The 12,859-nt window shown below is 47.0% G+C and overlaps 1 protein-coding gene across 5 annotated transcripts in view; it reads left to right on the top strand.

Moving 5' to 3' along the window:
- Positions 1-12,859, top strand: part of strbp (spermatid perinuclear RNA binding protein) — a 124,244-nt gene that overhangs the window by 98,122 nt on the left and 13,263 nt on the right. For all 5 annotated transcript variants that reach the window (XM_029657075.2, XM_029657083.2, XM_029657090.2 and 2 more), the window contains 4 exons: positions 6,550-6,739; positions 8,051-8,259; positions 10,129-10,275; positions 10,487-10,621. In XM_029657075.2, the coding sequence (XP_029512935.1) occupies positions 6,550-6,739; positions 8,051-8,259; positions 10,129-10,275; positions 10,487-10,621 (681 nt within the window). The remainder of the gene's footprint in view (positions 1-6,549; positions 6,740-8,050; positions 8,260-10,128; positions 10,276-10,486; positions 10,622-12,859) is intronic.

Below are 12,859 nucleotides of genomic sequence, written 5' to 3'. Positions count from 1 at the left end.
TTACCAGTGATTGTGTAGACCTATATCAGCATGTTGTTTGTGTAACAGTATTTTCTAAATCAAAGAGGACTACACAAAGCAAGCATATGGCTGCGTTTCAAACTCAAAGTAGATAGACCCCTCTGCCCTAAACCCTCAGCCCTTGAATTATGTTTTACATCGTCACCTCCTAATGTACCTTAAATGTCCCTTGCCCAAGCGAGGGAGAGTGATGATCGGAGAGGCAACGTCCTTGGAGGAAATCTTGAAGTTGAGCTTAAAAACAACCAATCTAAAGCTATTAATGTAACGTTACCTAGTAAGCTAATGTATATAGCTAGAACTCCTGTCAGGTAGCTAGCTACAATTACCCATAGCTGGCTAGCTAGTTTTATGGTTTGGTCATTTGTTCCAAGAAATTTCAGAATTGCAAAAATATGTTTATGAATCTAGCAACGTCCTCACTACGAGATTAAGCCAATTTGCCAAATCTATAATCAATGTATATAAAACCATTTTTGCAAGCTATGAAGCCTTTTTTAAATTAAATTTGACACTTCGCGGCCACCAGAGTTTGACATGTGACTACAGTTTGCATTGAATTCTGGGTCATATCAACCCCACAAGTGACCAAAGTTGTTCACTCGCTCCCTCGAGCTAAATCGTGGGCAGAGGGGGCAACGTTAGTAAATTGGACCTCCACTTAAGATGGCAATCAAACTGCATCTGGTTTCGATGGGGATTCCCCCGAGGGAAAGTGGCTAGGGCAACAGCTGAGGGGGTAAAAATAACGTGTTTGGACTGCAGCCTATGTCAGCTACATGAAGTAGCTAAGAGAAAACATTCAATGTAGCTAAAGATTATAGGGTCCACTTGTCAAAAAATTTGGTTCCTACCCTGTCACAATAACTCCTCCCTGGCATTTTCATTCGTTGTCATGTCAAACAACACTGTATTGTAACTATAGAATTAAATTAATCATTCCATTTCCATGATTCCAACAGTTCCCCCAAGTGTTTTTCTCTAAATCGCAAGTCAAATCGCAATTGCAACATTTGGTTAAAAAGGCCTAGATTGTTTGCCCATATCGTGGAGCCCTATGTGGCAGTGATGATCTCAAATGAGGGCAGGAAATGCAGGAATTGATGAAAATGCTGAAAGAGAGTTTTGGTTGAAGTTGAAATTAACAGTATAAAACAATCAGAATGGAGAAAAACTCATTGAAATCACTTAGAATGTATGTGTTGCCACCATAGAGTCACACACTACTCATGAAGCAAATGTAGAACTTCTATTATTAAAAAACATAAAATACCGTTAAATACCATCATACCGTGAATTTGTTTTATAAAATACTGTGATATGATATTTTGGCCATATCGCCCAGCCCTACAACAAAATGTTATAGTTAGTTTTGCATACTAAGTCTTGCATAGTTCGTTTGGTTTCTGTATGTTGCATTGAAAGTGGCTAATATTTCGTTGATTCGATCACAATTCCCACAGTGAAGGGAAACGGGAAAACTCTGTGAAAGTTCAATCTTGTGCTTCTCTGCGCAGGCTAATATTTCTTCTGCGCGGCAGTTTAGAGGGAACACTGGTACTCGGTAGTCTCAGAGCAGAACTCCATACTGCCCATGGTGTGAGTGTTTAGTGTTGAGATCAGCCGGGGGCTCCAGCCAGTCTTATCTCATCTAGCCTGGAGATTACACTCCTGTCAGACAGGGGAAACCCTCTTTAAGATGCTCTTCTTTGGGCTCTGAACCGTGTGGAGAGGGGGATAGAACTACACTGTTATGTACCACACACACACACACACACACACACACACACACACACACACACACACACACACACACACACACACACACACACACACACACACACACACACACACACACACACACACACACACACACACACACACACCTCATCAATCCAACACCTTGGGCCCCCACCCACCGAAGAGCTGCACCTTGATGATGAGCGTGGGAAACCACTGCCATGGCAACCCATGAATCCTGCCTCAGTACCCCTGGGACGGGTGTGTGTGTGTATTCACTTTTGTGTGTTTGAGTACTGACGTATGTTTTTTTTCTTGAGTATTGAGTTATAGACAAAATATTATAGACAAAATAATACCAGTTGACTGCTTCTTCCCTAAATAGTTATTGCATAGTTTGGAGCTGTGCTTTGGGTCATTGTCCTGTTGTAGGAGGAAATTGGCTCAAATTAATCGTCATCCACAGGGTATGGCGTTGCAGAATGGAGTGACAGCCTTCCTTCCTCAAGATCCCTTTTACCCTGTACAAATCTCCCACTTTACCACCACCAAAGCACCCCAGACCATCACATTGCCTCCACCATGCTTGACAGATGGTGTCAAGCACTCCTCCAGCATCTTTTCATTTTCTGCGTTTCACGAATGTTCTTCATGATCCGAACACCTCAAACTTAGATTCGTCTGTCCATAACACTTTTTCCCAATCTTCCTCTGTCCAGTGTCTGTGTTATTTTCCCCATCTTAATCTTTTATTTTTATTGTCCAGTCTGAGATGTTTTTTTCCTTGCAACTCTGCCTAGAAGGCCAGCATCCCGGAGGAGCCTCTTCACTGTTGACGTTGAGACTGATGTTTTGCGGGTACGATTTAATGAAGCAGCCAGTTGAGAACTTGTGGGGGCGTCTGTTTCTCAAACTAGACACTCTAATGTACTTGTCCTCTTGCTCAGTTGTGCACCGGAGCCTCCCACTCCCGATTTCTATTCTGGTTAGAGCCAGTTTGCTCTGTTCTGTGAAGGGAGTAGTACACAGCGTTGTATGAGATCTTCAATGTCTTGGCAATTTCTTGCATGCATCGCATGCACGTGACCAGTAGGGCCTGACCTATAGAACATCATAATCACATCAATAAATTGATTATAACAAAGTTTCTTGTCAATTTCTCGCATGGAATAGCCTTCATTTCTCAGAACAAGAATAGACTGACGAGTTTCAGAGCCCGCAATCGAACCCACAAATGCTGATGCTCCAGATACTCAACTAGTCTAAAGAAGGCCAATTGTATTGCTTCTTTAATCAGAACAACAGTTTTCAGCTGTACTAACATAATTGCAAAAGGATTTTCTAATGATCAATTAGCCTTTTAAAATGATAAACTTGGACGTGCCATTGGATAAACACAACGTGCCATTGGAACACAGGAGTGATGGTTGCTGTTAATGGGCCTATGTAGATATTCCATTAAAAATAAGCCGTTTCCAGCCACAATAGTCATTTACAACATTAACAATGTCTACACTGTATTTCTGATCAATTTGATGTTATTTTAATGCACCAAAAAAAAGGCTTTTCTTTCAATAACAATTACATTTCTAAGTGACCCCAAACTTTTGAACGGTAGTGTACCTTATTTACATAATTATTCAGGCCCTTTGCTGTGAGACTCGAAATTGAGCTCAGGTGCAATGATCATCCCTGAGATGTTTCTACAACTTGATTGGAATTCACCTCTGCTAATTTCAATTGATTGGACATGATTTGGAAAGGCACACACCTGTCTATATAATGTCCCGCAGTTGACAGTGCACGATGTCGAAGGAATCCTTAGAGCTCCGAGACAGGATTGTGTGCCGAGCGTCACGTCTGGAGGAAACCAGGCACCATCCCTACAGTGATGCATGGTGGTGGCAAATTCATACAACCAGTAAGCCTAGGCTACATCAAAAAAAACTTTAAAAGGCAATGAGGCTGATGCAACAAATCAAAATGTTGATACTATTATTTCATTCACATTATAAGTACAGCAATGTGCTTCAATAGGCCAGTTGAGAAATACAAATGGTAGGTATTTTTAATCGTGGCCTGTAAAACCGTTTTTTAACACACAATTGCGTTTTGTTGCACATCTCTCACATTGTCTGACTGATTTTCTGCTGAAACTAGGCTCTGTGTCTGTTTGCTTTGCTTTGTGATAAGGTAAATAACAACTAATGAAAATACACGCACCAATTCAAATCCACACAATTAGGCCTATGCTAATGAACCAAAAGACCGATAAATATGACCGGTCAAATGTATTTGCATGTACTAGTATTTCCGTCAATGAATTGGCAAAAAAGCAATATTTTGCAATGGGATTTCAAATTTTTTTTTTGTAAAGAGAATTGGCTGGCGGGAATTTTATTCATCAGCTTTAAAAAAAAAAAATGTATCGGCAAAAAAACAGCTATTACCTGCTAACAGAAACCCTGGCGTGTGTGCGTGTGTGTGTGTGTGTGTGTGTGTGTGTGTGTGCTCCACTAAGCCGGGTTAGGAATAGAGCGGGAGTGAGCTGCATGTCTGAGTGGATCGTCCTACCCTCTCCTTTGTAGGAAGGTGAAACGGCAATGGAATGTCAATGTGGCTAATTGTATTGTAGTAGATACATGGCTAGATAGGAGAGCGATAGAGAGGCTCTGGGAATGAGATGAAGCAACGCTGCATATGAATATCTGAGCCTTTCCTGAGCGCCTCTGATATATTTGCATTCGGAAATTGACTGTGGAGTTTCAAGTGTTATTGTCACATGCAAGTACAGTGAAATGCCTTTCTTGCCAGCTCCTTCCCAAATATGCAGTAATCAATATCAGTAGTACTATATAACAAAAGTAAAGTAGAACAAAAACACACAAGCAATAGAAAGAAGAAGAACACAAGGAAGGAAGAAAGCTATATACAAGGGTCAGTTCCAGGGCCAGTGCCAATACCATATTTACAGCCCTCAGGGGTGCGTGCTTAGTCCCCTCCTGTACTTCCTGTTCACCCACGACTGCATGGCCACGCACGACTCCAACACCATCATTAAGTTTGCTGACGACACAACAGTGGTAGGCCTGATCACAGACAACGATGAGACGGCCTATAGGGAGGAGGACAACAACCTCTCCCTCAACGCGATCAAGATAAAGGAGCTGATCATGAACTACAGGAAAAGGAGAGCCGAACATGCCCCCATTCACATCAACGGGGCTGTAGTGGAGCGGGTCGAGAGTTTCAAGTTCGTTGGTGTCCACATCCCCAACAAACTATCATGGTCCAAACACACACAGACAGTTGTGAAGAGGGCACGACAACGCCTCAGGAGACTAAAAAGATTTGGCATGAGTCCCCAGATTCTCAAAAAGTTCTACAGCTGCACCATCGAGAGCATCCTGACCGGTTGTATATGGCAACTGCTCGGCATCTGACCGTAAAGCGCTACAAAGGGTAGTGCGTATGGCCTAGTACATCACTGGGGCCAAGCATACTGCCATCCAGTACATATATACTAGGCGGTGTCAGAGGAAGGCCCTAAAAATTGTCAAAAGACTCCAGTCACCCAAGTCATAGACTGTTCTCTCTGCTACTACGTGGAAAGCGGTGGAAAGCAGTCCAAACTGCTCCTTAACAGCTTCTACCCCTACCCGGACTATTAGAATTGACACCCACCCCTCTTTGTTTTTACACTGCTGTTACTCGCTGTTTATTGTCTATGCATAGTCACTTTACCCCTACCTACATGTACAAATGACCCCAACTTACCTGTATCCCCGCACATTGACTTGGAACCGGTACCCCCTGTATATATCCTCGTTATTGTTATTTTCTTAAAACGGCATTGTTGGTTAAGGGCTTGTAAGTAAGCATTTCACAGTAAGGTCTACATCTGTTGTATTCGGCACATGTGACAAATACCATTTGATTTGATTTTGATTACAGTGTGCAAGGATACTGGAGTGGTAGGGCTCACACTGTGTGTGTGTGTGTGTGTGTGCGTGCGTGCGTGTGCGTGCGTGCGGAAACATTTTAACGTAGGAAAGCCAGTGCTGCTTCTCCTTTAATTTCTCTCAGTAAGGGATAGTTGGTGCCAGCCTGCATGGTCACAATACTGGCCTATCCCTCTCCACACATAGTCATACTGTACATAGTGATCCATGAAGGCCCAGTGCCTTCTCTATGCCACTCAGCTTAACCAAAGAAAAGTGCAGCTCCAATCATCCGCTTGTATTGTTTACCTGGGATTAGTACTGGAGCCACTGTTGCTAAGCAACGTCTGTGACTCTTGGGTGAGTGTGATGGAAGTTGTTGCTGAATAGGCTCTTGTACATAAAAACAAACAAAAGTAAAATCAGTTGATTTCTGTAAATGGGATCAATGAACCACGGAGATTAGATCTGTTTGTTTTGTTAGTTGTTTCTCTTTCTGTTTCCTGTTTTTCTCCTCTCTTTGTTCATCTTTGGACTGTAGAGGGGCTTAGACAGATGAGCCGAGACAAGGCTCAAACCCCCATCGCCAGGGGGAATGTGTGATCCGGAGTCAGCGGCACTGACCGCTAGACCTGACCATGCCCGTCTGTGTATCTGTCACTTTCTTTCCTAACCTGTCCGTGTGCTTTGTTAGTTGTCACTTTCTGTTTCTCATCTGTCCTGTCTGTCCCTTTCCGTCCACACCTGTCTGTCTTTCTGTCTCTTCCTCTCCTCTTCCTCTCCGCTGTCTGCCGTGCCTCGATTTCTTTCTCTCCTTACCTGTCTGCTGTGTGTCTCTCTGTTCCAGCACGCTCTGAGACTGATGGCGTTCGGTCACATCTACAAGGTGCTGGAGATGGACCCTCTCCCCTCTAGTAAACCCTCCCAGAAGTACCCCTGGTCAGACAGGGAGGGCTCAGGGCTGAAGAGGCCCTACGAGGATGGGCCCACGGACGACAAAGACCTCATCAAGAAGATGAAGAGGAACCTGAGGAAAGGTCAGCCCCCCCCCTCCCTGACACCTAACCTCTGACCCTGCTCTGTTATGTGACCTGTGAGAAGTTCCCTCCCTGGGTCATGTGATCAGATGAAAAGTCATTAAAAGTAATAAGTAATACACTTAATTGCCCACGGAAATATGACTTGGACATATAGGGCCAGTAGTTTCTCTAGTTTGTTACTTGTAACATAGCTAGGGTTTTTTGTTTTTACTGGTCAGCAGGAACCGTCTGGCCCTTTATAAGTCAAGACTACCAAAGCTTCATGTGCCTGATGATAACAGCTGTCTAAACTTTCAGACATATTCTCCCATAGATTGAGGAAATGCTTGAGTTCTGGAGAGAATGAGGCACTCATTTCCTTCTGTTCTAAACCAACACCACATGACTGGACTGCAGGTGTTTTCTCTCTCTCTCTCTTCTCTCTCTCTCTCTCTCTCTCTATAAAATACATGACACCTACATCAAACCCTCCTTTCCTAGCCTGATCCAGGATCTGTTTGTCCTGTAAAGCCAACTCCTATGGTCATTGTCATTACCAAACATTACCAGAGGTGTTGGCTACACAGCACAAACAGATCTGCGAACAGGCTGTCGTTTCCCTACCGCTATCTCTAGTTCTCTCCTCCTTCCTCTCTCAAGGCAGATACACACAACACAACCCACTGGGAAATCAATGTTATTGATTTCTAATGTTTCTCAAAGCCATCCAGCTGTCCCCTTTCCTGTCCTCCCCGTTAGAGGAAAAGTAATTGGTTGGAAAGAAGCAGATTTAGCAATTTGTTTTTTTAAAGGAGGAATCTGGAATAGAATAATGCACACAGCCTGAACGTGAAGCTGTTGCCTGAGGAGGCTACAGCTAGCTAGCTAGCGTAGCGCCTCAGAACTGTTTTTCGTTGTTTAGAAGAAATAGTTGGTGGTTGGAATGCTTAGTCACCGCAGTTAGAATCAGGCAGAAAGGATGCTCTTTGGAAGCAAGGGCGCCATTTGTACAAAGCAAACACACAGTCCAAATCTTCAAGGCAACTTATAACACCATGCAGCGGTCTAAGGCACTGCGTCTCAGTGCTAGAGGTGTCACTACAGACCCTGGTTCAATCCCGGGCTGTATCACAACCGGCCGTGATCGGGAATCCCATAGGGCGGCGCACAATTGGCTCAGCGTCGTCCGGGTTTAGGAGAGGGTTTGGCCGGGGTAGGCCGTCATTGTAAATCATTTAAATAAAGGGGAAGAAATATGCATTGATTGAACAGCAACCACTGTTATTTTGTTAACCCTCTCTCCGGTATCTCCATCTCTTTCCTCCCTAGTCCTCGACAGCAAAGCAATAGACACCAACCAACCAATGAATGCTCTGATGCGTCTGAATCAGATACGTCCAGGTCTGCAGTACAAGCTGCTGTCCCAGTCCGGCCCGGTCCACGCTCCTGTCTTCACCATGTCTGTAGACCTAGACAGCACCGTCTACGAAGCCTCGGGCTCCTCCAAGAAGACCGCCAAGCTGCATGTCGCTGTCAAGGTAACCGAGTGTGACCAATATTGGCCTGGTCAATGAGAGAAGGGGTTGGATAAATGTAGGGAAGGTGTGAAAATAGTGGTTTGGGGTTAGTAAAGGGCAAGTACCCCTGGAGAGAGTTCTACAACGTAGTGTAAAATGTGTGAAAATGAGTCTGGTAGTGTTACAGTAGCAACAGCACGGGGACATTAGTGTTTGTGAACAGGGTCAGAGTCTAGACGGAGATAATATTATTGTCTGAGATATTATAAGTCAGCTAGAGTAGTCCAGACAGGGAGCTGTTATTTTGTGCGAGAGGAGTGAGTGATTCAGACAGAGCTGTTGTGTGATGAGTAGGGCAGTGAGGAGAGGAGACAGTGCTTGTGAGTGAGAGGAGTGAGTGATTCAGACAGAGCTGTCGTGTTGTGTGATGAGTAGAGCAGTGAGGAGAGGAGAGAGTGCTTGTGAGTGAGAGGAGTGAGTGATTCAGACAGAGCTGTCGTGTTGTGTGATGAGTAGAGCAGTGAGGAGAGGAGAGAGTGCTTGTGAGTGAGAGGAGTGAGTGAGTGATTCAGACAGAGCTGTCATGTGATGAGTAGAGCAGTGAGTGTCGGTCATGCGGTCAGTCAGTGTTGTGTTTTCGGGCTCCAGACTGGGATGCCCTGTCCCCCGTCACCCCTTCTCCTGCTCGCCCCCACTCCTGGCTGCTGTGGAGCGCCCACTCCTGGCTGCTGTGGAGCGCCCACTCCTGGCTGCTGTGGAGCGCCCACTCCTGGCTGCTGTGGAGCGCCCACTCCTGGCTGCTGTGGAGCCCCCACTCCTGGCTGCTGTGGAGCCCCCACTCCTGGCTGCTGTGGAGCCCCCACTCCTGGCTGCTGTGGAGCGCCCACTCCTGGCTGCTGTGGAGCGCCCACTCCTGGCTGCTGTGGAGCGCCCACTCCTGGCTGCTGTGGAGCGCCCACTCCTGGCTGCTGTGGAGCGCCCACTCCTGGCTGCTGTGGAGCGCCCACTCCTGGCTGCTGTGGAGCGCCCACTCCTGGCTGCTGTGGAGCGCCCACTCCTGGCTGCTGTGGAGCGCCCACTCCTGGCTGCTGTGGAGCGCCCACTCCTGGCTGCTGTGGAGCCCCCACTCCTGGCTGCTGTGGAGCCCCCACTCCTGGCTGCTGTGGAGCCCCCACTCCTGGCTGCTGTGGAGCCCCCACTCCTGGCTGCTGTGGAGCGCCCACTCCTGGCTGCTGTGGAGCCCCCACTCCTGGCTGCTGTGGAGCCCCCACTCCTGGCTGCTGTGGAGCCCCCACTCCTGGCTGCTGTGGAGCGCCCACTCCTGGCTGCTGTGGAGCGCCCACATCTGGGTAATCCCAAAGTCGTTGTCGACAAAGAGGCTCTCCCAAGCATAGGGCTGGGATAGTCCTCTAACATCCTCAGATTGCCATAAAAGGCCTCGATGCTACTCTGCTGCTCTGCTCTGGTGCCCCGTGGATGCGCGTGCATGTGTGTGTACTTGCGCACGCGTGTGTTTTTTTTGTGTGTGTGTGTGTGTGTGTGTGTGTAAGCACTAGCACCAATTTGGGTCAGACACAAAGAGAGCTCCTGTTCCGTCCACACAGAGAAAGGTGCTGGTCCACTTACTACAGAGCCCCAAAGCTGCTGTGTGCTGCCGGTGAATTAGCCGCGAGGGAACCAGGTTCATTATAATACAGGAAACAGAAGAAGTGTGTTGGAGTTCAAACTCAGTCACTCAGAACCTAGTCCAGAACCCACAGTAGTGCCGTTGGGAAATGCTGCTGACAGACGCTACCTTTGAACAGGCATTGGGGATGGAGGAAGAAATCAGAAGTGGTTTGATATTGGATTTGTGTCTCCCCCCCTTCTTCTCTCCTCGCCTCTCTCTAGGTTCTGCAGGCGATGGGTTACCCCACAGGGTTCGATGCAGACCTGGACTGCAGTGCAGACGAGAAGTCGGACGGAGAGGGGAAGAGCGAATCATCTACACACTCAAGCAATAACACAGCACACTCAGACAACTCAAATACACTGGAGGTGCAGTATAGACCACTCATGAACACACACACAAACCAGGGTTGGAGTCAGTTCTGAATTGAGTTGCGATTGAGTATTTCTTGAATTGACATTTAGTTTGAGCTGTCCACACCCCACACGAAGCATGATTTTAATTGAATTTCAATCAAAGGAAGTAGAGTTTTGTTGAATGAGCTGTAATCTGATTTCTGTTCTGCTTGCGTGTGTTCAGGTCCGAACTCAGGGTCCTATTCTGACGGCCAGTGGTAAGAACCCCGTCATGGAGCTGAACGAGAAGCGCAGGGGTCTGAAGTACGAGCTCATATCAGAGAGCGGGGGCAGCCACGACAAACGCTTCGTCATGGAGGTGAGGCCTTACACCGTGCGTATCTCAGTTGGAACAGTAGATTAGACACACACACAGACTGACTGACTCGCAATGGACTTCCGGCGCCGACAGAGATGGCCGCCTCGCTTCGCGTTCCTAGGAAACTATGCAGTTTTTTGTTTTTTTACGTGTTATTTCTTACATTAGTACCCCAGGTCATCTTAGGTTTCATTACATACAGTCGAGAAGAACTACTGAATATAAGATCAGCGTCAACTCACCATCAGTACGACCAAGAATATGTTTTCCGCGACGTGGATCCTGTGTTCTGCCTTACAAACAGGACAACGGAATGGATCGCATGCAGCGACCCAAGGAAACGACGCCGAAAAAGAGGGAAACGTAGCGGTCTTCTGGTCAGACTCCGAAAAAGGGCACATCGCGCACCACTCCCCAGCATTTTTCTTGCCAATGTCCAGTCTCTTGACAACAAGGTTGATGAAATCCGAGCAAGGGTAGCATTCCAGAGGGACATCAGAGACTGCAACGTTCTCTGCTTCACGGAAACATGGCTTACTGGGAAGACGCTATCCGATGCGGTGCAGCCAACGGGTTTCTCCACGCATCGCGCTGACAGAAACAAACATCTTTCTGGTAAGAAGAGTGGCGGGCGTATGCCTCATGACTAACGAGACATGGTGTGATGAAGGAAACATACAGGAACTCAAATCCTTCTGTTCACCTGATTTAGAATTCCTCACAATCAAATGTAGACCGCATTATCTTCCAAGAGAATTCTCTTCGATTATAATCACAGCCGTATATATCCCCCCAAGCAGACACGTCGATGGCTCTGAACGAACTTTATTTAACTCTTTGCAAACTGGAAACCATTTATCCGGAGGCTGCATTCATTGTAGCTGGGGATTTTAACAAAGCTAATCTGAAAACAAGACTCCCTAAATTTTATCAGCATATCGATTGCGCAACCAGGGGTGGTAAAACCTTGGATCACTGTTACTCTAACTTCCATGACGCATATAAGGCCCTGCCCCGCCCCCTTTCGGAAAAGCTGACCACGACTCCATTTTGTTGATCCCTGCCTACAGGCAGAAACTGAAACAAGAGGCTCCCACGCTGAGGTCTGTCCAACGCTGGTCAGACCAAGCTGACTCCACACTCCAAGACTGCTTCCATCACGTGGACTGGGACATGTTTCGTATTGCGTCAGATAAAAATATTGACGAATACGCTGATTCGGTGTGCGAGTTCATTAGAACGTGCGTTGAAGATGTCGTTCCCATAGCAACGATAAAAACATTCCCTAACCAGAAACCGTGGATTGATGGCAGCATTCGCGTGAAACTGAAAGCGCGAACCACTGCTTTTAATCAGGGCAAGGTGTCTGGCAACATGACCGAATACAAACAGTGCAGCTATTCCCTCCGCAAGGCTATTAAACAAGCTAAGCGTCAGTACAGAGACAAAGTAGAATCTCAATTCAACGGCTCAGACACAAGAGGCATGTGGCAGGGTCTACAGTCAATCACGGACTACAAGAAGAAACCCAGCCCAGTCACGGACCAGGATGTCTTGCTCCCAGGCAGACTAAATAACTTTTGCCCGCTTTGAGGACAATACAGTGCCACTGACACGGCCTGCAACGAAAACATGCGGTCTCTCCTTCACTGCAGCCGAGGTGAGTAAGACATTTAAACGTGTTAACCCTCGCAAGGCTGCAGGCCCAGACGGCATCCCCAGCCGCGCCCTCAGAGCATGCGCAGACCAGCTGGCCGGTGTGTTTACGGACATATTCAATCAATCCCTATACCAGTCTGCTGTTCCCACATGCTTCAAGAGGGCCACCATTGTTCCTGTTCCCAAGAAAGCTAAGGTAACTGAGCTAAACGACTATCGCCCCGTAGCACTCACTTCCGTCATCATGAAGTGCTTTGAGAGATTAGTCAAGGACCATATCACCTCCACCCTACCTGACACCCTAGACCCACTCCAATTTGCTTACCGCCCAAATAGGTCCACAGACGATGCAATCTCAACCACACTGCACACTGCCCTAACCCACCTGGACAAGAGGAATATCTATGTGAGAATGCTGTTCATCGACTACAGCTCGGCATTCAACACCATAGTACCCTCCAAGCTCGTCATCAAGCTCGAGACCCTGGGTCTCGACCCCGCCCTGTGCAACTGGGTACTGGACTTCCTGACGGGCCGCCCCCAGGTGGTGAGGGTAGGCAACAACATCTCCTCCCCGCT

Source organism: Oncorhynchus nerka, linkage group LG4 (assembly GCF_034236695.1).
Source record: "Oncorhynchus nerka isolate Pitt River linkage group LG4, Oner_Uvic_2.0, whole genome shotgun sequence".
In the NCBI taxonomy this organism is placed as follows: Eukaryota; Metazoa; Chordata; class Actinopteri; order Salmoniformes; family Salmonidae; genus Oncorhynchus; species Oncorhynchus nerka.
Note: the sequence above shows the minus strand (reverse complement) of the source record. Positions and strands in the feature narration are given on the sequence as shown.